Source organism: Stylophora pistillata, chromosome 2, assembly GCF_964205215.1.
Source record: "Stylophora pistillata chromosome 2, jaStyPist1.2, whole genome shotgun sequence".
Lineage (NCBI taxonomy): Eukaryota > Metazoa > Cnidaria > Anthozoa > Scleractinia > Pocilloporidae > Stylophora > Stylophora pistillata.
Genome location: NC_142520.1, coordinates 57,954,720 through 57,981,257, shown reverse-complemented (window position 1 = coordinate 57,981,257; position 26,538 = coordinate 57,954,720). Strand labels below are relative to the sequence as shown.

At 40.7% G+C, this 26,538-nt stretch overlaps 2 protein-coding genes and 2 pseudogenes across 5 annotated transcripts in view; 3 read left to right on the top strand and 1 right to left on the bottom strand.

The window, feature by feature from the left end:
* LOC111319372 (uncharacterized) overlaps nt 1-8,567 on the top strand; it is a 35,451-nt gene extending 26,884 nt beyond the window's left edge. For both annotated transcript variants that reach the window (XM_088748817.1, XM_088748816.1), the window contains 10 exons: nt 1,705-1,759; nt 1,887-2,025; nt 2,244-2,319; nt 2,639-2,681; nt 2,973-3,923; nt 4,532-4,768; nt 5,301-6,641; nt 6,760-6,882; nt 7,161-7,278; nt 8,025-8,567. In XM_088748817.1, the coding sequence (XP_088604943.1) occupies nt 1,705-1,759; nt 1,887-2,025; nt 2,244-2,319; nt 2,639-2,681; nt 2,973-3,923; nt 4,532-4,768; nt 5,301-6,641; nt 6,760-6,882; nt 7,161-7,278; nt 8,025-8,112 (3,171 nt within the window). In that variant the 3' untranslated portion in view covers nt 8,113-8,567. The remainder of the gene's footprint in view (nt 1-1,704; nt 1,760-1,886; nt 2,026-2,243; nt 2,320-2,638; nt 2,682-2,972; nt 3,924-4,531; nt 4,769-5,300; nt 6,642-6,759; nt 6,883-7,160; nt 7,279-8,024) is intronic.
* LOC148740617 (uncharacterized) overlaps nt 1-26,538 on the bottom strand; it is a 1,045,961-nt pseudogene that overhangs the window by 656,122 nt on the left and 363,301 nt on the right.
* On the top strand, nt 9-1,696 carry LOC148740633 (uncharacterized; annotated as a pseudogene).
* Nucleotides 10,536-26,538, top strand: part of LOC111319170 (uncharacterized) — a 25,674-nt gene continuing 9,671 nt past the window's right edge. For 2 of the 3 annotated variants that reach the window (XM_088748819.1, XM_088748818.1), the window contains exons 1-18: nt 10,536-11,036; nt 12,605-12,776; nt 13,458-13,695; nt 14,111-14,305; nt 14,586-14,690; nt 15,114-15,218; nt 15,501-15,669; nt 16,423-16,550; nt 16,794-16,901; nt 17,135-17,175; nt 17,786-17,951; nt 18,336-18,490; nt 23,622-23,748; nt 24,350-24,535; nt 24,999-25,183; nt 25,445-25,697; nt 25,953-26,033; nt 26,238-26,345. In XM_088748819.1, coding sequence (XP_088604945.1) covers nt 10,805-11,036; nt 12,605-12,776; nt 13,458-13,695; nt 14,111-14,305; nt 14,586-14,690; nt 15,114-15,218; nt 15,501-15,669; nt 16,423-16,550; nt 16,794-16,901; nt 17,135-17,175; nt 17,786-17,951; nt 18,336-18,490; nt 23,622-23,748; nt 24,350-24,535; nt 24,999-25,183; nt 25,445-25,697; nt 25,953-26,033; nt 26,238-26,345 — 2,754 coding nt within the window. In that variant the 5' untranslated portion in view covers nt 10,536-10,804. The remainder of the gene's footprint in view (nt 11,037-12,604; nt 12,777-13,457; nt 13,696-14,110; nt 14,306-14,585; nt 14,691-15,113; nt 15,219-15,500; nt 15,670-16,422; nt 16,551-16,793; nt 16,902-17,134; nt 17,176-17,785; nt 17,952-18,335; nt 18,491-23,621; nt 23,749-24,349; nt 24,536-24,998; nt 25,184-25,444; nt 25,698-25,952; nt 26,034-26,237; nt 26,346-26,538) is intronic. The other variant, XM_088748820.1, reaches the window with a different exon arrangement.

The window sequence follows — 26,538 nt, the reverse complement described above, 5'->3', positions numbered from 1 at the left end:
TGTTTACGATGTCACAGGTAAAAAAAGGCTCATCTATACTAATTAATTTTCTAGGATCCCTCTTTCGCGTGGAAATGCGATGCCACGACGCAATGCAAGTTCTTGAAATCCATGGATGGAAGAGAGCGACTGAAATCCTACAACTTGCAGATGAGTCCTTTCTGAAAGTCGATAAGAAGATGGAGAACGACGATCCTTACAGATTTGCTTTTGCCACTAACCAAAATCTCGCAGGCGAGATTTTCTACAAAAAGGGAAGTGTACAGGAAGCACTCCGAAATTTTCATTCCTCACTTGTTTTGATGGAAGTACTCGTCGGAAATCATACAAGTACCACAAAATGTTTAAATGCGATATGAAACTGCCACAATACGCTTAGAAACTTTAAAGATGCGATGACCTTTTGCACAAAAGTTTCGAAATGCGAAAAGCTCTTTCAGATTCAAAGAACCATTTGGATTTGTCATTTTTCAAGGGCAAGATAGGTACGGTTTATGAAATGCAAAAAGAAAATGGCAAGGCTATTCTGTGTTATCAAGAAGCTCTGGAGCTTTCTAAGCAACTGAAGCATCGCCAACGCTCACGCATGGAAAAGAGAATTTGAGAAAGCCTACAAGTCAGCAATGGATACATATTAGATAAGACAAGACATATTAGGTGACCATCCCGACAGGGCGGGGAGTGCATTTCAGGTGGGAGAAATCTGCAGAAGCTTAGATCAGTCGGAAGAAGCCGAAGAATTCTTAGACGTGGCATGGAGAATTGAGAAATCTTTAGAAATGGGCAACACAGCGAAGTGAGGGATCGGATTGTAAAAAGTTACGAAAGCTTCCTCACTGGTGACAGGCCAAACGAGTTCCGGGAAGAGGCCTTGGAATTTTATGTAAGATTGTGGCAAGAAGACAAAGAATTTACCTACGTCAAGAAGAGTATCATCGATCAGATCATCGAGACAAAAAAATGAGGAGCAAATACCGGAAGGAGGCTCTGGAGTTTTATGTAATGGCCTGGAATTCGCCAGATCTTCAACAACTCCCACGAATCCAGCGTAAAGATATCTTGCAGAATATATTGTACTTAAGTAAAGTGCTTCGTGAGAAAGAACTGTACAAGAAATTCCAAGGCGAGCAATTTCGATTCTTTGAAATGCAATGGGAATGGAGAACTGTCATGACTGCTCAAGACGTAAAACATATTCTTCGTACTCTTTAAGGCTTAGCCACACAACTGGGTGACGTAGGAAAGAGCGAGAAATACAAGAAACTCTATGAGGTTATAAATGGCGATTATTTAAGAAGCGAATAAAGATGAATGTCAGCCATTTTTCCAACAAGTGACCTTTAAGATAGCAAAGGTAATTACGCGCGCACCGTGTTTTGAACATGGCAGCTCTCAGTCTTAACCAAGTGCCTCTCTCAAAAGACGGGAATGGTAAACAGCGTCGAGTGAACTGGGGAATTGCGTGCATGCCTCCTCAATTTATATCTGGTTTTATGTATGGTGTGATCTTTATTATTAGTAGCTTAATGTTTCCACGTTCGTATCTGGTCCTATTGCAGATCAGAAAAACAAACTGAACATAGTGCATTAGACAATCCCAGTGTGAATGTCAAACGCCTTTATTGATGTGAGCCTAACAGTATGTTTAACCTCTATCAAACCATCAGTGTCAACAAGAATTCGTTTATTAACTCATTACTGCAGGAATACATGAGAGGGGAAAGTTCACAGCAGTTTATGCAGATTGTTCCAGGTGCAGGTACATGGCTTCGAACTGACATAATTTTCCACTGGATTAGTTGGTGATTGAAAACAATTGAGGTCAATGTATTTGTAGGGGGGGGGCAGGAAATGAACATTAATTGCAACTTATATTTCACTCCAAGGATCAGCGGCGGAGCCAGGTAGCAGCTCAAGCGGTGGTGACCAACCTGGTGTAGTTCCTGCAAAGTCTCGTAAAGAAGAGAAGCATTCAATTCGGATAGAAAACACAACTTCTGTGTCCCAGGAAAAGAGCGAGAACATGTAAGTACAACCCTGGCTCTTCCTCTTTAAGGGCTATTGGGCTCCCATAGCGCTAAGCTTTCTCCAAAAGCCAAGTTTCTCCAGACAACTCGAAAGCAGAAAAATCTTTTAATTAACTTCCTGCCTCTCTGCAAAAGGCATCGGCCTACACTTGTTGTTACGAATATACATCCGTTTCTAATGGCGTAATCTCTACATTTCGCACCTATCCTGTATAGGCTTGTTGTAGAGAAGCCAATGGCTTTAAGCGCTGTTGAAGAATCATGCTCTGACACCCAAATACTTACGAAACAGGTACGTACATTCATTTGCTAAACAACGATCTTTTTCTCTGCACGCAGAAAGAACATACAAGAAATGTTTAGGGATATTAAAAGCTGTAAAAGAGGAAATTTATCCTACACTGAATCGCCTACAAACATCAGCAAGACCACTTGTGTTGAGGAGAATCGTGTTCTTTGTTGCAAACCAACCAAGGTCTCATCAACCCTGCAAAATGGCCATACATAGGAGAATTCTGGTCTTTTTTGCGTCGAGTTTCCCCACAAAGTCATCAAGGTCTTAGTCGAAGTAAAGTCAGAAGTTGAATCAATACGTTTTATCATTTCTATAGGACGAGCAAGAAACAGCTGAGGGTGATTTATCCGAGGAAAAAGGTAAAGTTTGCATAAACTTTTCGTTTACATCAATTTTAGTCTTTGTCTTCTCCTATCATGTTGTACGATCCCAGTGTACGCTGAAAAGGAGGTAAATATATAGATAATTGAATAACGAGTCCTAAGCGAGAGCAGCCAATCGTCAAACAACAACATAAAGTGTTTCTTTTTTTAAGTAGTCAATCAGTGTAACGTTTATCTTTTAGAAAAGTTGACTAAAGGATGATGTGCGCTCACGTATGCAAGCCAGTACGGGCTGATATAGGTTCTCCTCTATTTTGTCTGAGTTAGATCTTTCCACAATACAAGGCGACGTCCCTGACAACCGTATAGGCATTCAGCTAAGGAAGAATATCAACAGAGCATCCGAGATCATTACAAGCAAAGGTGGCGAGGTCACAGCAAATGATGTCCAACTCGTATGCTCCCCCGGAGCTGTTGACAATCCTGTGTCTGTGGAGATAACTCTGGAGGATCCAGTAACGTACTATGGCTTTGTAGTGCAAAGAGGGCTCGAAAATGACATCGCGTTTGGCGCACCGGTAATCAATCTCTTGCCGCACGGTTATTTTTTTAAGAAACCCATAGCACTTACATCCAGGGTTAAGATCGATCAAAGAGGTTCAAATTATCGTGATGTCCTAGTATTACATGGAACCGAGGCCAAAGACGGAACGATTTCCTGGAGGGACATTACCAAAACCGCCACCATTAATGTCTCCAAAGGTGAGGTCATCGTTAAACTCGACCGATTCTCCAAAGTTGCTTATCTACTGACACTGACTTGGATAAAAGCCAAAGAGATTGTATCACGACTCAATCTGATGCCATTCAAGTATTCGGTATCAGCTTTCTTCAAAAAGAGCCCTTCAGAGCTTGCCTTGGCATTCATGAGTGAGGACATTTTCCACGAGCCATACTACAAAGAGCACCATGCCTCTGTCTTCGCGCAAATGAGAAATGAGGGATTCGAACTGCTCAGTATGCGTTCCAGTGGCGAGCATTCAGAGAGGAGTATCTATAACAGTGAATGTCTTCAAGTCTCTGTTGATCTCGAGGAGGACTACCAGGTGGTTGGCGAGCAGGCGAATCTTGTTATTGTAGATTCTCCTGTCTGGTGGAGTACTGGCGAAATAATCAAACTCCCTCTGCACGCAATCAATGATGTCGGGATACTATGCGGAAGAATCAAAGTACAGGGCCAGTATGGGCACTCCAGAGAAAGCCATTTTTCCGAACAAGGTTAGTGTACATGAGATGGTTGTGATTAGGGTAACTTAATCATATCAAGATGATTAGCCCTCTTTCGGCTCCTTGCGTCTTATTTCAATCTTAACGAGCATACGTTGTTGTGAGTCATACGTCTTTGGCATTTAGAATTTTAAAGCCGAATGAAGTGCCCTTTAGCGGATTAACGTTATTTAAGACATACTTGGCTATCCATCGGATGATGTTTAGTGACTGGATAAAGTGACCATTCTTTCGAACCCAAAGTGTATTTCATACCCCTTAAAAGATATTGCGACTTTTAATACATATTCCTTTCCCAGTAACTGGCTCTTCACTTTTACTCGATCAACTTATTTATATGTAGATTTACAGTGAACTGATACGCTCTCGTTACACTTTTAAGTCCCATACCTTAACGACAATTAGGATAGGTTTTGCACCTTCAACTATAAGTTGCAAAGCTTGACCTTCGACTTGAGCCGAAAGAGATATCTTTCAATGAATGGAAAGCAAAACTAGGTGCAGTGAGAGTGCAAGCCTCATAGGCCACGAAAAGTCAGAAGCAAAAGATTGAAGCTAATGAGTAATTACAACTTTTCTACCTCTATTCCGCTTTAAAGATCCACTTGGCTACGTCAGACGGTTGTTGGGGGTCGAGGGAGAAGTGTTCAACCTCATTCCCTTTCTGGTGCAAAAGATTCAGATGTCTGACGTCGATGATGTTTGTAAGGACGTCGTCAAGCACTGGCAAGATGATGATGTCCAATTAAAGATACTCTTGCAGCCCTGGATTGGGGCTGGCTCAGCTAATACTATGGATAATTTGAAAAGACTTCTATCGGACTTAAAGGAAGAAGGTAAGTTAAAGAATTTAAAGTACTCTTCCTGTGTGGAAAGCTGCTTTCAAGTAGTAGGTAAAAGAATTTTAAGAGAAAGCAGTAAAGTTAGGTCGCAGACCAATAAAGTGGAAAACAAGAATCTTCTCCTAGCATCGTGACAAAGAGTCACTTAATCACCCATGGAACGTCATCATCATGTACTTTGCGTCCTACTCTTGATATAGATTTATCAGCTTTGCGTGTTTTTCAATACAATAGAGCTCACTTAGTCATTAGGAGAGGTAGGCTAAAGCAAAATTAGTAAAATAAATGGAACAGAAATAAACTTTGAGTTTGTGACAAAGCTCGTCAGAAAGTTAGATCTGATAATGCCAGAAGGGTTCAAGGTTCATTGAGCACTGGCTCAATGATAACTACAAAAAGGACATCTTAATTCTAAACAACATTTCTTAAATCACCATATGAAGCTGCATTTCATGATGCCTCTCATTCATGACCTTATTTGGTTATTCATTTATCTTTTTCGTTTTTGCATTTGCATTTCTTTTAGACTATAAAGTGACAAAAAGAGGCCAAATGCATATTAGAAACTTAAGAGAGCTTGCAGTGAAGATCACGGGATTAAAAGTCCCCCATGGTGATTTAAAGAAGTTTTTCATCGAAAAAATTCAAATTCTTTGCCAAGCAGTGATGAGAGATTGTTGCATTCAAGTAGAGAATTCAAGTGAAGATATCGATAGAGCCTCGTCATCCGGTGACTATGCAAAGCATCTTGAACTTCGAAAAAAGATTTCCAAAAGAACAGCTGCAAAGTACCAAGGATTGATCTCATCCAAAGATGAATCAGTTATGACAACGTTTTTAGAAATCGTTCCTGATCTCATTCAAGGCGTGAAAGCCATGTTTGGCGCGCAGAAAATTCCCCCTGCGTTCAATGGTCTGAGAGGAATAGATGAGAGAACACTGGGGCCAATGGCATCCAAGGTTCGAGAATCTCAGGAAAACAACAAGATCAAGAAGCTTATTTGTCATATTTGCGAGATTGTGGAAAAGCTATGCGAACTAAACTGTAACAGCAACAACCCGCCTGAGCATGTACGAAAGTTGGGCCAAAGTCTAGCGATTCTACCTATGCTGGACATTTTACAGTTATTTTTCTTAAAATGTCCAGAGGAAATCCGGCTGCTCAAGAGGTTGGAATTGCTTTCGGTTTGCATAAGAGACATAATTTCCGATGAAATAGAAGTCAACGAGGCGACTATGCGCGACTTTTTCGACCTGTCCGTTAGTCTGATACAGTTCGCAAAATTTGATCCAGCCAGAATGGTGAGGTTTGAGCTGAGTGACTCGAACAAACCCTCCGTGCCGTGCCAAAAGGGAGGGCTAACGTACGAAACGGACAGTGACACCTTCTATCAGGAATTCGTCGTTGAAAACGAAATTGAGCAAGATCTGCTGCTCAATGCAGTCGCAGTCATCAATGTGGAAGGCAGAACTCACAAAATAGGTACCGGTGCTTTCAAGTCAACTATCATACTTCCGGCATCTGAGGAGGAAGCTTTCGACGAATGCTGCACCTCATTTGGTTCAACTGTCAGCGTGAGGAAGCTGAAGGATCAGAACTCCTCCAACTTTAGAGTGGTTCTTTGTTCAACAGTGAAGGAGATCTTATCACGGGTGCTCGTTGCGCTCAAGCGAAACCTAAAGGATGAGGTGGATTGGAAAGGGTCAGAGGTTGCCGCCTGTAAACTCACGATAAGCACCCGTGCCATAGAACCTCCAAAAACGAGTGCTAAACTTCGCCTGGTTTACAAATGGAAATCAGCGGCACTTCGTCTTGAAAGTCAAGACTTTATCGCTGATACTGACTTAAATACCGACAACAATTGGGGTAAGTATTCTTCGTGGCGATCAGCACATTTTGAAGTACCACAAATACTGAGTGTTACCGTCTTCAAATTGACGATATAATTTCAGTTGCTCATCTCTTCTCGTAATTTTTTTTCCAGGAGTGGGTGATTCGTTGGATGGAGATGCAGCTCATGTATTATCGCCAATTGCTGATGGCAATTTCCTGAATGACTTTGCGAAACAGCGGTCGCAGACACAAGTTCCTTCGCAATTCCACATAGGTAATGCAGTAGTGCAGGCATAGTTTTAACTTTCCTGGGATTTTAAAGATGCTGAATTGTGACTTATCGAGTCCATAGGTAGATTTTTCCGTAAAATTTAAAATACATTTCATATTTTTGATGAGGCCATAGGTCTCCTCTAGAGTTCTTCGGATTATCTGTAATATTCTATTGAAAATAGTGAGGAAGAGAATTCATGAAAAGATAAACCCCTTTAGGAAGGTCTCACGACCTCTCATCCGTCTTTTCTCTATTTCTGTTCCTGGTTATTCTTTCAGAGTATCATCAACACGTTCATCATGTACAAAATATCCAAGACGTAAATGTTAACTCTGAGTACTGCGCAGTCGGAGACCATTCTTCCTTTTCCATTCAGGAACCATCAACCAGCCCAAGGTTTGTGTCGTCTGTTATTTGCTTAGATTAACATTTAGTTTGCTCAAGTTATGAAACGAAAAGAGAGGATCTGTCGGTTTCAGGGTCAGCAACACTTTTAAGGTTTCTTGGTTCCGCAGTACTGAGGCACACTCAATCTTTGGACGCTGCGAATCGTGAAGTCGTCTTAATCTAAGCGAGATGTCTTTGCTAAGGACAAGGAAACTGGCCAAAAAGGGCATCTACAATTGTTGCTCAACTCTTGCCATGTCAGGAGAAAGCCAATAACACACAGACTGAGTTCCTTTGTAAAAGAAAGTGTTTCTAATAGTTTCGTGAGACCGAAATCGAGGAAACGATCAGGTGTTAAAGGTAAAATGTGTATCTACTGTACCCCCATTGAAAACAAGAGGTAAGGTAAGTTACCAAGTCAAAGGACAATGGTGATTTACTCCTCAAGTGGGTTCGGCAGTTTACCGAGTTTCTGTCGTTGAACATTCGCCACTCGATAATTCCCGCTGCAAACTTTTACACCCTAACATCAGAATATAATGCATATTCTCCATACTGTTCTCTATACATTTCCTAGGGTGCTGACAAGGAGAATTCGTTCGACAATCAAGAGCTTCCCTACTTAGTGATCGTCTCCTTCATTCTCGTGGTGACTATAATGTGTGATTGGGGGGGGAAGGGTAGATACTGTCAGGCGAAATTAATGGTCACTCTTAGATGTTAAAAGGTAAAGTCTTGTTCTCGTTAACTTTCAGAGCCCTTCCACCAGGTCCGAGTATAGCTACACAGAGAAGCATAACTGACGGCTCGCAGAACAGAGACACAAACTCTTCTGGAGAATAAAAAATACCCGCTGTTGGAAAGAAATCTCAGTTTGGAATTCATTTCACATGTTATTACGATAAATAACGCTTTAATTCACTCTCTGTATCTCTGCGACTTAAAACTTACTGATTTTAAGGTGGCAAAATTTTGAATGCTCGGACATCATTATTCACTGCTAAAATTTTATTTAACTGTATCCGTAAATGAATGTTCTTGTTTTGTTTGTTTGTTTGTTTGTTTGTTTTTAAGTGGAAGAGAATTTTATTCCCCAGTCTCTTCTTCTTGTCGAATCATGTAAAAAACTACTCACGATTGACTTTTTTTACAGCATTTTAGAGGACGACTTTAAGGTTTTGAAAGCAGGAAAAAATTGCGAAACATTGTGGACTCCACTCAGTTTTTTAAACACATTTTAGAAATCTTCTGTTAAGCAAGTAGAAAACTGCAATAAAAAAATCCGATGCGAGTGATGATCCTCTAGAAAGTCTTTCCTGAATTTGAACTGAAAAAAGGCTTAGTTTAATATTTCAAACATCCACCACTACGTTTCTTGCGCTACACTGTCAGCCGGACAACCTGATTCAGTCAAGTCACGAAAATATTTTAGTCCTTACATTCCAGCACACTCTCTCCGACGACTGGTCTTCTTTTTCGAAAACTCGCATGCTTTCCAAAGGGCAAGTAACACTAGCTACATGCCACTATAGCTGCCATGTGATCCATGCCGCAAGTCACTTCCATTACTTTGCCTGATACTTTAACCTGAAAAGCCATAAATAAATGAGAGGTTTATATAAATTTCGCTCAGGAAGTTTAACAGGCCAAAACATTCTCCGAATGATGAATCCGTCAGCCCGTCTCCCCTTTCGTACCACCGCCAGTAACTCAGTTGTTTTACTTAGAGACTCAACTTGCAAGACCAGGTCACAAAGGCTTTTGAGGTGCAACTCACCCGCCTAGACGTCCATTAATTGAGTGTGAAGTCAAGACCCAGTCTCCCAAATGACCCTCTACCCCAGGTGTACAGGTTTCCTGATTCTGAGAGAGGTAGCTAGAGTAAAAATAATTGTGACTCACGAGAAGTCCTGATTTTGTGCTGTTTTTTTTCCAATGTCTTGCACCTGTCTCGCAATATAAATTATGCATTTCCAGCTTCATGTGGAGATTTTTTCAAGAGAAATGCGTCCATTTGCGTGAGCGTGAAAAGAAATCGGAGAGGTAATGATATCGCGGTTAGTCACGTCTTTTTTAGGGAGGGGAGGGTGGGGGGTCAAGACATTAATAAGGAGGCAGGAGGAAACAATGCCCGAGAGGTCGAGTTATGCCGATAAGACGTGGGTCCCAAATGTTGCTTTGTTATACAAACCTCTTACCACAGCGCAACTTTCAGGGCCACAAATCAAGCTTCAAATAGTGTCACCTACGTTGGAGAACTCCTCGATTTTTCTTGGCGTCTTTGAATAGGAAACTTCTTTACCGTGTCCAAGAACCCCGTATCCCCAACTGTAAAGTTCTCCGGTGAGTAATTGGCGGAGGGGAAAGTAAAAGATAACAAAAATTACAGTGAGAGTGTGGTCCCATAACATGAGGCATCGAGAAACCAACAGAAAGTTTCGAGAAAGAAATTTTGAATAACTGGGGCAGGGTGGTTTGTAAGTACAAATAGAAAAATAGACACCTTGAAACAGAAACTAGAGCGTCCAAAAAGAGTTTGACATAGGATCCGACAAGAGTGATGACAGATAAAATATTTGTTTGCTTTGTGGGCTGGTACAACTTTGTAAAACACTCAGCTTTTGTCATAAATCACGGAATACCTTTGCTTTCGAAACTTTGGCGTTATTGTAGAGATTCCTATCAGTCGTTCAGTAAACGAGTACAAAGATAATGCAAACTTTCCTGCTCTTTAGAAGAAATTCACTTATAGTAGGTTGATTTAACAGGTGACAAAATAGATTAGGAAGACAAACAACTGAAGCGCGCAATTTTTAGGATTTCAAGATAGATCTCTTTTATTCCCACTTTCTTCCTCATCAATGTTTTGCTTTGCTCTGTGTGGTTTATAATTCTAGGAACTGTAAACCTATTGACTCAGAAATCTGAGACTTCTTCGCTGAATTCAAACTACCGAATTATCATGAAAGATTTCGAAATATTTTTGGTGGGTATTTGTGGCACAGCATAGGAGGTAAAATAATGTTTTACACAATATCCGATATCTATGCAATAATTTGCTTTTTTTCCGCACAGTGTAGAAATTCACCCTTATCTGTTTCTACATGTCCATTTCTAATCCCTTTCTAGATTTTCTAAAATTACCATAACAAGGAGCGTGTGGTAACGCAACTGTTGGTTAACCAATAATGTCTTGAATGCTACGTTGGGGAATCCCCGGGTTTATGTGGTCATAGATAAAATATTCTTAGAAAAATATACTTACTTTAGCATTCTATCGCTAACCAAGCATTTTCTTCGCAGACACGGAAACTGTTCTCGTTGATTCTTCTTTATCAATTTTAGAATCGAGTAAAGAACTTGTAGCTTTGTGTGAAACTGGCAAAGGGGTTTGAATCGCAATAATTCACCGACTGGTTCTGCACCAAACAGGAAACTTTTTGATGCAATATATTTGCATCCCTGTTCTTGAAGAAAAGCGGAGATCTCGAAAAGCTTCCATCGGTCCTGGTGGCAAGAAAATACTTGTATAACTATGGCAATGAATCTTCTAGGTACCCGAGTTGTTCGTGGTGAAGATTGGCAATGGGGAAACCAAGATGGAGGAGAAGGTTTTGTGGGGACAGTAGTTCAAGTCGGACAAGACAAGAAGTCGCCTGTGATGGCACCGCTTGTTTATGTACAGTGGGATTTCGGACCGAAGGCGAACTATAGGGCTGGATTCCAAGGAAAGCACGACCTTCGTGTTTTTTGCCTCACAAGCGGCGGTGGGTGATAATCACGATTTAGCTTTTTTGCTATTTATTGTGCATTGATTGGAAATATTTGCCCAGATTTATCCAAACAGCCTTAGCTGTCAATTATACTCCTTAAAAAAGAAGCATGATATAAAATACAATCTCAGCACTTCTGAAGGGAGGCACATGTTGCAAAACAATAACACACGAGCACGAGGTTTAGAAAACATGTGGACTGACATGCAGTTGACCTGGAAAAATCATTTGATTTTCAACTGAAGTTCAAATCCCGAGACAATCTGACTTGAAAATTAAACAGCGATCTTCGTTTCAAATTCAATACTTTCTCATTAAATGCTTCCCTTGCAAAATTCTACATCGTCGAACTTTTCAGTTATCGCTTTGTTTTTCATTCCACATAAGTTTTTATACCCTGAGTTTGAACTGTTAGACTGCGTTGTTTATTTTGACTTGCTATATATTTCATTACTGCATAGTAGGCAGATTTCTAACGCCTCAGCTTGCTTTCAAAGTGAAAGCGGATGTGTCACAGCATATGTCAATTGCATCACAAAAAGCTGCTTTCAGATACCAACAGACCTAAAGCTATTATCAATTCAGACAGCAAGTTATTGAAGCCGCAAGTAAAGAGTGACCTCAAGTGACTTTAGCCTTGATATAATAAGTCTTCCTTGTTTTCCGACAAGTTCAACTTGTCATTGATTAAGGCTTCCAAACGCTGTCAGGAAAGTAAAACAAATAACGTAAAGGTTTTACTTTACGTTTGATACGTTCACAACAATACCTCAGGCTCTATCTAAAACATTACTAATTTATGCGCGAGTGTCACTCTTCCCGTTAGCAAAAAAAATGTGTAAACGCTTGGTCCGCACCGCAGCTGTTCTTTGGGATGCCAATCAACGCCTGCCAATCTCATGCCCCTCCTCTAACAAAAAGAAAAAGGTGTAGAAGGATGCTATAGAGAATTAGCAACATTATGAAATAGGCTAAGAGGGTGAATAACAAACTGCTCAATATAACAAAAGAGCTGGGCAGATGTAGGGATACAGGCCGACTTGTTCTTTACGCAACGCGTCACTAGAGTTCATCGCACAAACTCGTGTAGCCTCCAAACATTTGTATCAATTTTCGTCAGCCGTCGCCGAAATATATGCATTAGTTTTTATATATCAGTGAAACATTTTTAGTACTTTCGGAAATCTTTGGAACGCGTTTTGGTTAGCTAGGTCTGGCAAAGGTTATGTACTAGGGGCCTAACTGTGATGCCAACAACGACTGTGAATCTGTGAATATCATATACTTACAGATTAATATGTGAAGATAAGTGTGTTCATGGCAGCTGTTAACACTGCTTAAGCACGAAAGAAAATAAAGTCTGAAAACATTCCAGCTTGTAGGTCAAACTCATGGATTCGACTCCCGTGCGGGCCTGAACTTTTGTGGGCCCTATTCTTCGATATTACAGTTTATTTAGTGTTCTTCACTGCGAATATTACTCTAATCTTCCGAGGTGCACCATTCCGTTCCTTAACGTAAGGTATCCCGCTAATTCGTACTCTGGTTGCCTCTGCTATTAGCTGCGAAGCACCTATTTGTTAGCTGCGATGGTTGTGAAGAAAATCCCATCATTGGACTGCGCTGGCACTGTTTAGATTGTCCCAACTATGATCTATGTAGCAAATGTTACATGAACGATGTCCATGATCTTCATCATCGCTTTGAACGAATCGACAAAAGTCGTACCAAAGGGTAAGTTGTCAGTGGTCTTTGCGTCCTTGTAAACCCATCTATGTTAAAAATGTTCCATTGTCTGAAATCAAATTTGACCACATTCTCTTGTTTTCAGAACCCGATCATTGGTAACTTTAATAGAAACTCGAGTATCTGTCTCCCTTAATATTACTGCATTCTACATAAGTTCTTTTTCACTTATTGCATAGGGGCTTATTCGAATTCCTCCTGGTTCCTTTAGTGGTCTAGCCTCTGGGCTCCAATGATGATTTCACTGTTTCTTTAAATTTTGAATGTTAATTACACCTAATTTCGTATTTTATTATAACAACATCTTTGTGAGCCATAAAATATTTTATGTTGTACTATGTTGTTTCAAGGTGAGACTCAGTACCATTGTTAATTAAATCTGTTTTCACTGCTACCCTTTACGACGGGACTTCTGTTATCAAGGCCACCTACACATTAACCCCTTTACAGGAACTAAACTCTTTCTCTTTCTAGTTTGATTAGTCGCACCGATTAGCTCGATTATTTTGGTTCGTTAATTTTGTTCAAGTGACTCGAATAACACAAGTGGAACATGAATGAACTGCATTTTCATTTACAGAGAATGCAAAGTATATTTTATGCTTGTCATCATTAGAAGAACGTTAATGTAAAATACATTCAACTGCGTCATCTCATACAAATTTACAGCATCCCCGTTGGCAAAAGAGAAGGCTCCACCAAACTAGAAGCCCGCGGAATCTTTAAGGGAGCAAAAGTGACCAGCGGACCAGACTGGGAACGGAAGGAACAAGATAACCAATCTCCCATGGAAGGCGAGATTACTGAAGTCACCAGCTGGAGTGACGAAACTAATAATGATGCCGTGCGAGTGAACTGGAACAGAGGACCGAGGGGGAACATTTATAGATTGGGAACGAATGGAAAAGTAATATGGGCTAAATAATTATTGCTTTATTATGATTGTCATCAGTATCATTAATAATAGCTTTATTGATAAAATGGAGGATTTATTATTGTATCATTATTATTATTATTATTATTATGGTATCATAATAATAATAATTAGTAATTATAGTAATAGTACTGATAGTAGTAGTAGAGTAGTAGTAGTAATAATAGTAGTGAAATAAATTGTATTTAATTATAAACAAGGATCTATTAGATTAAAGTTGTTACTGATGACTAATTCGCCACGATATCTGAAGAATTATTTCATGCTTGACACTTTAAACCCTTTTTCACATCTTGAAACACCTCCTTGCGCCATTTTCAGAACTCTAGAGTTTGATTTGACAACAACTTGAGAATCTGGGTCACTTCTATTTACTTCCAACTGGTAGGTTGACCTCAAGTGTACTTCACCGGCGGTTGGAGGATATTTTTACAGAGATCACTTACCACCCCTCACAATGCAGATGGGGAAATCCCAAAGTGGGTTTTCGACTGGTGACAAAGTCTACCTTCAGAAGCTTACAACCAAAAAGCTTCAGGAGTTATCCGCTGGTCATGGGGAGTGGAACCCACAAATGGAAAGGGTTGGTTTGGGACTCGTCTCTATTTTTGTTTACAAAAGTCACGGACTCCTAAAACTTTTTATAAACTTCTGTAAAAAATTTTAATGGTTAATCCTTGTGGTCTGATTTGGGGATCAGAGATCCTGGAAGCCTCAGTACTGAATCCTTTTAAATAAGAAAACATTGGCCCTTCCCTCTTAGGGTAAAATTTCTTTGTTCTCTTGCATATGCACATACGTTTAAGTCGATTGAAATTTTGTTGACAACTAGAATTTAAGAAAATGTTCACTTGCATCCACAGTATATATGTAAAACTGGTGTGGTGCAAGATTTCACAGCCAACGGTGATGTTGTTGTAGAGTACCTCGACAGAATATGGCGTTACAATCCAGCCGCTTTGACAAAGGTAATGCTGTCGCAATTCTCATTTGTCTCGCCAGGAAGTTTTTATTTCAATTTGGTTAACTACATTTGTGTTATGAGAAGGCTCTGATTGTTTTTTTATTTTCCAGTTGACATAAAAATTGGCATCAAGTAGAATATAGGCAGGAGCTTAGATTATGAAGAAATGTAGAGAAAAATATGTTGCACCTGTATAAGTTAAACCATACAAAAATTTATATGTAATGTCCAAAGTCATACACTCAAAGTATGTGTATTTTCTGACCGCAAGTAAAAGACAAGGTGTGGTTACTGATACTTAAAAGTATCATAATTCGATTAACCGTTCAACAGGAATCAGCGATATCGAGTGGGAAAGGAAACTCTCTAAGTGCTAGCTAAAGGACATTCTACGGGCAAAGTTACGTTTTTTTTTTTCTTTACCCAGATACAACAATTTAAGACAGGCGATGAAGTCGTTGTCAAAAGTGATAAGAATTTAGTCAAAGAGCTCCAAAAAGATCATGGAGGATGGAACGAGTCTATGATATCGGTAAGTTTGTTTTCACGTTTTAGTTGCTTTCATTTTATTATTAATTTTTTCTAAAGTATATACTTTCTCTTTATTAGTTTGGTTGTCAATGTAGGTTTTTTATTTGGACAAATTTAAGCTGCCGTGGGCATGTGTGAAAGCTAAAATTGTTAACTGAAACAGGCTAGAACTGTAAACAATAAACACTACAACTTTTTGGCCAATCACACGTGTACCTCCAACAGCTATTGTAGAAATAAGCAGGTTTAAAGAAGCTAATGTCCTATTTTATTCAATTTGTAGATCCTTGGTCGTACTGGAAAGGTATTGGAAGTTGATAGTGATGGTGATATCGTTGTGTCAGTTGAAGGCGCAAGATGGATGTTGAGCCCAGCGGCTGCGACCTCTGTCACTGACCCAGGCCCCCGGCAGTCAACTGAAGCTGGTGATATGGACAGCGGAGATCCTTTAGGTACAAAGTGATTGCACAGATGTATGTTACGGTAAAATTCAAGCGACAGAAAACCACCACAATCCTACAAACTCAACTGCTTCATTAAATGACGTGCAATGGAAAATACAGTAACTGTCCTCAATAACTTACTTAAGCCCTCTACATGTCTCAGCTCACCGCTGCATAAACTAGTTTTCTCCAACGTTCCTTGAAATTAACAATCTTTCACAACAGTTCTCTCTCTTTGTATATCTTTCCAAACAGTCGGTCATTCCCGACAACAGCAACTACTACAACTATACACGTCTGAGTCTTAATATACATTTGCAAGGTATTCCAAAACATTCCAGAAACTTACAACATAACCATACTGGTAGTATTACATAATAACAGTAAGACCGAACAGAATGTTTTATAAAGTGCCATAGAAAGCTCATGCGTGCAAGTCAGCATGACAGGGTATTCAGTCACTCTCCATAACATGTATTAAAAGCCTTAGTAAAAATGCCCGGTAGAGTTAAGAAAGAGTAAAACTTCTGAAATGTATGAAAACGTTAGTGACTACTTTGCGATTAGTTTCACTGAGTTGAGCATGTGATTGTTCGAGAGGATGGCACGAGTTTTCTTGACCAATCACAGTGCGAGATAAAAAAAATTCACTTAATAAAAAACTGCTCTGAATAAGAGGGAGACAAATTTTATGAACGCACAGGCCACATGTATAATGCCGGAATTAAGTCCCCTCACCACTGATGTTTTTCTTTTCTTCAGGGCTTTTCAGTCTCTTTAGAGACTTCCTACGTCAAGCACATGAACAGGCGGAACCTGGCCTTGTATTTGCTGCACAAAGCAACAACCTTTCAAGAGTCAAAGAAATCTTGGATGCTAACCCAGAAAAGGTACATTTTTTTCTTTTTTAATTCCTTTTGCTTCCACAGATAGTATTTGCAAGTCTCATAGGTTTTCTTTGATCGAAGCAATATGAGAAATGTGAGCACAAAATGAGGATTTTGTAACTAAGGTCTTAATAAAAAAAAACCATAATTGTAATATCAGTTTATGATTCAGAATCAAGTTTAAAGTTGGTGGCGTTTTAGAAAATTTGACGTGTTCAAAGGTTTGTGTCTTTTCGTTCTGCACAGATAGATGAGCTGGAGAGTGGTCACACAGCTCTTCATGTAGCATGTCACCAGGGGCACTGTGACATCATCAGAGAACTGCTTGAGAGAGGAGCTAACAGAGATATATTGGTGGGTAATAATCTTTTTATTCACTTAGCAGTTTTTATCATTGCTGTTATTTTTTGCGCCATTCAAATCATTGTAATTGCTAGCACTGCATGACGGGTATCAAACAGATACGTGATCGACAGGATTGGTTTATTATTTTAACATGTTCATATTGCATGTATCTCACTTTTTAGGAACGGAACTTCATATACTTATTCATATACTTTAATTTTCTCAACAACAAAAAAAAACAGGATAATCAGGGATACACAGCCATGCATCACTCTACTTACCAGTGAGTTAACGTAAATATATAAGTGGTTTTGAATTTGCTGTTAAACTGATAATTCGACTCGGAGATTACTTTAGCTTTGGTTTCCTTCACCATGAGATTGCTTTCGAAAACCTGAATCATCCTCACAGCCAATTAAATAAAAACCACACAACAACAAACCAAAATGTGAAAATCACTGAAAATTAAGTAACTTGCTGAGAGACGAGACCAAACAACAGCTGTGAAAGAGACTACACGAAGCGCGGCACCTATGCAGTTTATAATTTCTAAAGATTATTCGGACAGTTGTAATACCATAAAATAAAGGTTTATTTAAAATAGATTGGAAAGATTTTTCTTTTGCCCTCCATTGAACTATATTTTCAATGGAATCTTTTGAAGGTAAACGCTCTTGTTCTTTTAAAAAAATGCACAGAACGTCAATTGCATAGCGTGCTAACTGAAACCACCCATCCAAAAAAAATAACTCTTGCATGCGCGGCATGCCTGTTATTCTTTAAGACAGTCACGTGAACATAGAGAGTAGAATTAGTAACCTCTTAAGTTAAACTAAAAATGCTAAAATGCCCCATGTTTTGCTTTATTTAATTATATCCTTATGATCATTTAGGGACAGAACCGGTGAAGCATTGAAACTGTTACTAGAAAAAGGTTTTGACCCAAATGCTCGACACTTAAGCGACGGGAGCACACCCTTGCATTTGGCTGTGAAAAGGAAAAACGAAACGGCAGTTAGGATCCTGACACAGTGCCCTGAATGTAATGTAGATGTACAGGTTCGTGGACTCCTTTGAAGATATCAGTTCACCTGGGAATACAAATCCGTGACTCTCCCACTTAACTCGGCAAACATTGCATGTATTATTAGGACGCATATCATAGTAATATTTAAACCTAAATTCAATCTTTTTCTCTTAACGCACATGAAAAACAAGCCTCTAACAAGCCATCTCCCCCAAAGTACCTGAAATAAACAAGCCTCCCGGGGGCTTTTCAGAAGATTTACGATATCCCCGACCAGACTATTATGAGATATGCTCCTATCACGATATCATTTATGTGCTAAAATACTGCTACCCGAGCTGCCAGTCTAAACAATGTAAACGAAAGTCAAATGGTACTAGGTAACTCCTGATATCACGCTTTTGCTCATTTTTTAGGACGAGGCAGGTGATACCCCACTCCATGATGCTATCAGTTTAGAACACCACAGCATGGTGGATATGCTGTTGGACTGCCCAAGGATTTGTCTCACTCTTTGTAACAGAAAAGGTTTTAATTTTCTTCAACTCGCTGTTTTGAAGGGAAATAAACGGTAACTATGCCACTACACCACTGCTCAGTTAGACTGCCTAACCAAAGTAACGTTTCGAGCGTTAGCCCTTCGTCAGAGCGAATGACGAAGGACTAAAGCTCGAAACGTCAGCTTTTTAACTCTTTACGGTTGCCAATTTACAATTCAACTCAGTTGATATAACCAAATTACCTTGTTACCCCTACCGACGAAGCACCACGGTTTCTTTAGAACAATGAAATATGAACCCACATGAAAGGCCTAGTTTTTAACTGATCGTCGCAAATTTTTAGACGACTGCACCTAGGACATCTACTTGCGATCATAAGAATACGAGAAAGCTAAAGTTATGCGAGTCAGGTCCAACTGAGTAATTGTCACGTTGGGACGTCATACGTGACACGCATGCTCTATGACATTATTACATGACGGCTCGCACGTGGTTTTTTGTTTTGCTTTTTCGACTCGTATCTCTTGACATGGTGTCAGGAGTAAACTATGGATAGTTTTCACAAGCCTAGCGCTTTGAGTCTCGATGGAAACACATCAGAAAATTGGCGGCGATTTAAGCTGCAGTTTGATATCTACTTAACTGCTTCGGGAAAAGGAAACAAAGCCGATGAGGTCAAGATTGCTATATTGCTAAACTTTGCAGGAGAAGACGCCATTGAGGTCTTCAATACATTTCAGTTTGCTGAAGGCGACGAGCACAAGCTGGACAAAGTCCTTGAGCAGTTTGAGCAGTACTGTAACCCCAGGAAGAACGTAGTGTTCGAGAGGTATCAGTTTTGGCAGATAACACAGAAAGATTCCGAAACTGTGGATCAGTTTGTCACACGCTTGAAAAACAAAGTGAAATCTTGCGAGTACCCGTCGCCGGTTGATGACATGTTGTGAGACAAGTTCGTGTTTAGTATACGAGATCCTCAAGTGAAGGAACGCTTACTTAGAGACGAGAAGCTTACACTGGAAAAAGCGATTTCTATGGCAAGATCGTTCGAGGCTTCCAAAGAACAGATTAAAGCGATGGGTGCTATGGAGCAAAACAATGCAAATCCGAGCGTGAATGTAATTCAAGCAGGCGGCGGTGGCGACAGATTGAAGAAGAACCCTTCGCGTCGCTCAAGACCAGGCTCGGGCTCACTAAAAGGAAAGTGCACGTTTTGTGGTTTTTCTCACTCGTGGGGCTCCTGCCCTGCTTTCGGAAAAACGTGTGACTACTGCCAGAAGAAGGATCATTTTGCGAATGTTTGCCGTAAGCGACTACGGGATTTTGGCGGGAAAACAGTACACGCAGTCGTTGAATCGGAGTGCAGTGACAACGAAGCCGATTTGCTAACTTTCTCGGTGGAATCCAGTGCGGAAGATCCTTCTAAAGACGAGTGGCACGTCTCGCTCAAGATCGTCAATACCAATGTGAATTTCAAAATAGATTCAGGGCCTGACTGTAATTTCATCTCCAAGTCTTTGTTTGATCGGCTTCCAGTGGATTTCAGACAGTCCTGCCAATGCAAAGCCAAACTAAAAGTGTATGACGGACGTCGAATCACGCCTTGCGGTAGGGTCAGCCTAACTTGCGAGTATAAAGGAAAATTCACAGTGAGAGACTTCATACTTGTTGAGCAAGATCTACCATTCATTCTTGGATTGAAGTCCTGTCTCGATCTAGGCCTGATAAAGAGAATTTACCGCCTTGAAGAAGAGAACCTGGAATCCGAATATGCAGACGTGTTTGAGGGCTTGGGTGAGATCAAAGGCGTCCAGAACAAGATTCAAATTGATCCCAATGCCACCCCTGTTGTGCACCCTCCCCGTCGGGTTCCTGTGGCCCTTCGCGAACCTCCTAGAGAGGAACTTCAGAGAATAGAAAAGCTGGGAGTCATTAAGAAATGTACAGAACCCACTGCCTGGGTACATAGTCTTGTTGTTGCTAAGAAGAAGAAGAATAACAAACTCAGAGTGTGCATGGATCCTAGCGATCTCAATCGCGCCGTCATGCGCGAACATTTTCCCATGCAGACCGTGGAAGATGTGATTAGCAGAATGCCCAGTGCAAAAGTGTTCGGTGTCCTTCATGCTAACCGTGGCTTTTGGCAGGTTAAACTAGCCACGGACAGTAACAAGCTAGCTACCTTTGACACCTCATTTGGCCGGTATAGTTATACACGTTTGCCATTTGGGATAGCATCGGCTCCAGAAGTGTTCCAAAATGTTATGTTCCATTTGTTTCAGGACATTGACGGTGTTGAGGTAATTGTGGATGATCTGGTTGTGTGGGGAAAAGATGTGGAGCAGCATGATGTGAGGCTTAGACAGGTGTTGGACCGCTGCCGTGAGCGTAACCTCAAGTTTAACAGGGAGAAATGCCATTTTCGAGTATCCGAAGTTCATTATGTGGGCCACGTGTTGAGTGCAGATGGTGTTAAGCCAGACTCGAATACAGTTGAAGCAATAATTGCTATGCCAAACCCAGCCAATCGTGAAGACTTACGGAGATTCTTGATTGTGCTAACGTATTTATCTAAGTTCATTCCAAACATGTCTCAGAAGGGTGCCCCACTTCGCCAGCTGCTCCAGAAAGATGTCGAATGGTCTTGGGAACAAGTAGAGTATGATGCATTCACAAGCCTGAAAACTTCAATCTCATCAGCTCCAGTCCTCAAGTTCTTTGACCCGAAAGAACCAGTGACCCTGTCTGTTGATGCAAGCTCAAAAGGGGTTGGTACAGTCCTTCTGCAGAATGACCGCCCAGTTGCTTACGCATCCAAAGCCCTGACTCCCAGCCAAAAAAATTATGCACAGATGGAGAAGGAAATGCTGGCGATCGTCTTTGGGTGTGAACGCTTTCATGATTATTTATATGGGAAACGGGAGATTACGGTTGAAAGCGACCATAAACCGTTGGAAGCAATCCTGAAAAAGCCCATACATCAAGCACCCCTTCGCCTTCAAAGGATGATTCTCAAGATTAAGCCTTACGCGGTTCAGGTTAAGTATATACCTGGCAGCAAACTGCCCTTAGCTGTTACACTCTCCAGAGCATATTTACCCCACAACGGTACAGACCAAACTGATGAGATTGAAATTCATGTCCTGGACTCTGGGCATTTGTCGGAGACGATGTTTCACAAGTTGAGGGACGGAACTGAGAGTGACCCTGAACTTCAACAGTTGCAGAAAGTTGTCATGAGTGGTTGGCCGCAGACTAAAGTAGAGACACCAGTTGAGACAAGACCTTACTGGAACTACCGAGATGAAATAAGCTGCCACGAGGGGTTGATGTTCAAGGGTGATCGCATAATTGTTCCCCATAGCCTGCGACCCGAAATACTTCAACGCATACACGCTGCTAACTTGGGGATAGAGAAGTGCAGAGTGCGAGCCAGAAGTGCAGTGTTTTGGCCAGGTATCAATAGTGCGATCGATGAGTTGGTATCCAAGTGTAGTGCCTGTCAGCAACACCAGCGAAGCAACTAAAGGGAGCCATTGATTCCTCAAGAGGTCCCTGAGAGAGCGTGGGCGACAGTTGCAGCACACATTTTCTATTATAAAGGGAAAGACTACCTGCTTTTACAGTAAATGGTTTGAACCCGGGGGTAACATGTGAAGGTGTAGTCTGATCGTCCGGGTGAGTGTAGTCCTGAGAAGGACTGTTGTCGGTGGCAGTGACTGACGTTTCGACAACCTGTGCGGAAGTCATCATCAGAGTCAAGATGATGACAACCTGTGCGGAAGTCATCATCAGAGTCATCTTGACTCTGATGATGACTTCCGCACAGGTTGTCGAAACGTCAGTCACTGCCACCGACAACAGTCCTTCTCAGGACTACACTCACCCGGACGATCAGACTACACCTTCATACCTGCTTTTAGTTGACTATTTCTCCAAATATCCTGAATTAGCCCGCCTCTCCTGTAAGAATAGTGAAGCAGTTATCTTGGCCATGAAAGATATGTTTGCACGTCATGGAATCCCTGAGAGGCTAATCGCAGACAACATGCCTTTCAATAGTGTGAAATTTAAGGACTTGGCCAGTAAGTGGGAGATAGAAGGGGTAACCTCAAGTCCACACTACCCGAAATCAAATGGTCTTGTGGAAAGAAACGTACAGACCGTTAAGCAGTTACTAAGGAAAGCTGATGAGTCAAAACAGGATGCATTCCTCGCTTTATTAGAGTTCCGTAATTCCCCTATCAGTGGAATGAATGAATCCCCAGCAGAACTTCTTATGAGTAGAAAGCTTAGAACAAGACTGCCAGTTTCCAAGAGCCTCCTTGAACCACAGCCTAGGTCTACTTCTCAGATTCGTTATAACCTGCTGACACGTCAACAACGTCAGAAAGCACTCTATGACCGCGGCACTCGGCCACTTTCCAAACTACTCGAAGGCGTACCTGTGCGAATGAAGCAGGGACGAGAATGGACACCCGCAGTGGTCATCCGACAACACCGGACTCCTCGTTCGTACATTGTAGCGACCCCTGATGGAACCCAGAAGCGTCGAAACCGCTTCCATCTTTAATCGACCAAGGAGGAGGCATCTCCAGTCCCAAGCCCAGCACCAAGCCCAGCATGGGTAGCAGGAGGCAGTGATGAGTCAAATCCATGTATGCAGCCAAGCACTGATGCTGTTATCGAAACGTCAGAGATGGAAGCACAGCCCGATTTCCCGCAAAAGTATCAACCTGTCAGAAGAAGTCTACGGGTCCGTAGACCACCAGAGCGTCTTATTGAAACTGCATAGTGATACTGCCAAGCTGATCACAAGTTTAAGCTAGAAGAACCTTTGGGTTGATTTTGTAGTAGTACACACTCGGAACATTGTGGACTGTTAGAACCTTGTTTATTTGTTAGAATCTCGTTTGTGTTTTAACTTTTTTTTTAAGAAGAGGAGATGTCACGTTGGGACGTCATGCGTGACACCCATGCTCTATGACATCATTACATAACTGCTCGCACGTGGTTTTTGTTTTGCTTTTTCGACTCGTATCTTTTGACAGTAATCTAATATAATTTGGAAAATTGAGCGATCTGAGTAATCAGAAGGAAACCAGAACAAATATTAATTTTAAAATTATTTTTAAGATGTTACCTACGATATTCGCTTTGACATTAAGTGCAACATAAATATATTTTGTCATTTATTGTCAGCGCCGTGGAAAGAATTTTTTCCAAAACCGGGAATGCCTTAAATGTTGCCGAAAGTGATGGATTTACGACCCTTCATATTGCAGCAGTTAATGATCACCGGGAGATAGCTAAGATCCTCTTAAAGAAGGTAATTTTGTATAAATCTCTTGCCCTATTTTTCCGCTCGCAAGACTCTGTCGGGTTAAAATCTTTTTTAACATATTCAAAACAGTGTGTTCAATCGTGAAACGGAATATGAATTTTTGCATGTGGTTAGTTGAAATATTCAATACTACTATTGTGTCTATTCTACCCCTGTAAAAACTAAGAAAAAAGAATGACAAACGGCCAGTTCACTCCAAAAAAGTTGACTCCAAAGCTTGCACGGAGTTTTTGTACTGTCCAAGTGGTCCGTATCACCAAAACTGATATCCTTCTTTCCGCATTATTGAACAACTTTCTCTCGTTGAGATGCTACTCCATCATTAGATATCTCATGACGTTTAGTCAGTGTGACCTCTCTTTTGCAACGGGATGGGAGGCGCTAAGGATAGTTTCTTGCTTTAGAGCAACAGCGTAATGACACAGGCAGGTCGCGATGATAAACAGTTCAGATCGCCAACCGTCCGTCCACCGCGTACCCTTGTTATTGCCGAATTTAACAAAGTCAAATATCTTGAATAATGCCGGAATCTAAATGCTTACTGATAAAGGTATATTAGTGACAAGATTATATTTTTATCTAACAGCCGGGATGTGAGGTCAATGCTCAAACCACTAAAAATCACTCGGCACTTCATTTAGCAGCAAATGAAGGGTACTCAGTCATGGTAGAAATGTTGTTGGACCACGGTGCCAATGTTAATGCGGTGGATGATAACGGAGATACGGCACTTCATATCACTCTAATGAAGGAACACAACCAGGGAGCAATGGTAAAAGAGTTAATAAACTTCAACCTGTCGAGCTTTTTCTGCCGTTCAACGTGAGAAGTATAGTAATGTAAATAATAATAACATAGATGTTTATGCATGTGTCGTTGTTTTGACCCGGGGATTTGAAGGCAACCTCAATATTAGCTTATGTGTTATTCGCGTCAGTTAGGATAATAACACTGTTGTGAAATAAAATCAATGTTATTTTTTTGATGCTGTCTAATTTCGTAAACTTTACTAATTGAGGAACGTAGAAGAAGGAAAATAATTTTTATCATCAACCACACATTTGGATAACTGTTACCCCTGTTAACTTTGCTATGACCCCTCTGTAGTGCACTGATCTCAAATGGGTTCTGTCACTGCTTGCAACAACTACAACAGACGCAATTGGAAAGGTGATGCGTTGGTTCTTTGTGAGAGTCTTTGGCGTTCTAAACAGAATAGTGTTGTTTTATTTTAGTCTGGTCTGGAATTGCTATTTGGGGGCGTACGAAGGAGCAGCGCGTCCTTTGTCGCAGTCTCACGCTGCTTGTTAAGCTATGGAGCTGACGTGTTCAAAATCAATGGCTCAGGGGAAACACCGCTGGACAGATGTCGAGGATCGGAAGTTGAGCAACTCATTCGGGAGATTGCAGCCAGTGGAAGGTATTCAGATGCTTTTCTGTGTTGAACAAATACTCGCTTCCCATAAAACTATATACATATGACATTTATATCATGATTATACACAAAATTTGATCGCGGCTAAGAACATTCCCGTGTAGTCTCCGTATCTCTTGCTTGAACTTAAGGGACATTGCTAAAAATGACGTATATTTAGGTCAAAGGATGTCATCTTCAAATGAAGGAAATTGTTTTTTTACGTGATACTTAAGTAAAAAAGAATACTTTGCTTATCAACTGTAGGACTACACACACCAAGAAAGTTCCAAGTTTTGGGTCATCGAGCGAGTCGCAGACCGAACCTCAATCAGATGATTCTTCATCTTTAGCAAGTGTAGTAACACTGACAGACGAAACTGAAAAGGATGATGAAAATCAAACAGATAGCGCGAGTAGCACTGATGAAGTGGAGGACACCTTCTTACGGCACTTAATAAGCGACTTTTGCAGTGGAAATCAACAAGAATCAGCATTAGTGGAGATATCAGACGAAATGGTAAGTGAAAATATAAAGGTAGGCGGAACAGCTCAATGCGTATCACAGAAAACAGCCTTGGTGGAAAATGTCATGGAAGAAGACACATCGTGTCAGGTAAAAAATCTAAGGGGAGTTCTAAAGTCTTAAGCGCGCGGTACCATTTTGTATCAGTAAGGAAAAATTATAATTAGGACGATACTAACACGTTTAGTTGTCTTTAACAGTCATACTACTATACAAAGAGGTTTAACGCGTTCAATCGTTCATCAATAGGCGGACACCAGCCTTGTGAATGCTGCTGGAAATAACAACCTCCCAAGACTCAAGGAAATCTTGGATGCTAACCCAGAAGGGGTACATTTTTTCTTTCATTTCTTATACTTTTACAGATACCATTTGCAAGTAATTTAAGAAATATGAGCATAAAATGAGAACTGTGTAACTTAGGTTATTTTTTAAACCTCAAGAAAACACATCTTATTAATCCATAGTTTAGATTTTGTGGCGTTTTAGAAAATTTGACATGATCAAGGGTTTGTGTGTTTTCGCTCTCCACAGATTGACAAGCTGGAGGGTGGTCACACAGCTCTTCATGTAGCATGTCACCAGGGACATTGTGACATCATCAGAGAATTGCTTGAGAGAGGTGCTAATGTGGATGTATTGGTGGGTAACAAAATTTTTTCTTGAATCCTATTTAACAAATGGTAAATACCACAACGCACACTATTGAGTTTTATAGTTCACCACTAAATTTTCTCCGATTCTTATTGGTTTAAATTGATCACGTGACGCGATAATGTTCATCGGTGGAGAGACACTATCAGCCCATAGTGTCCGTCCGAGGAAAATACCCGGA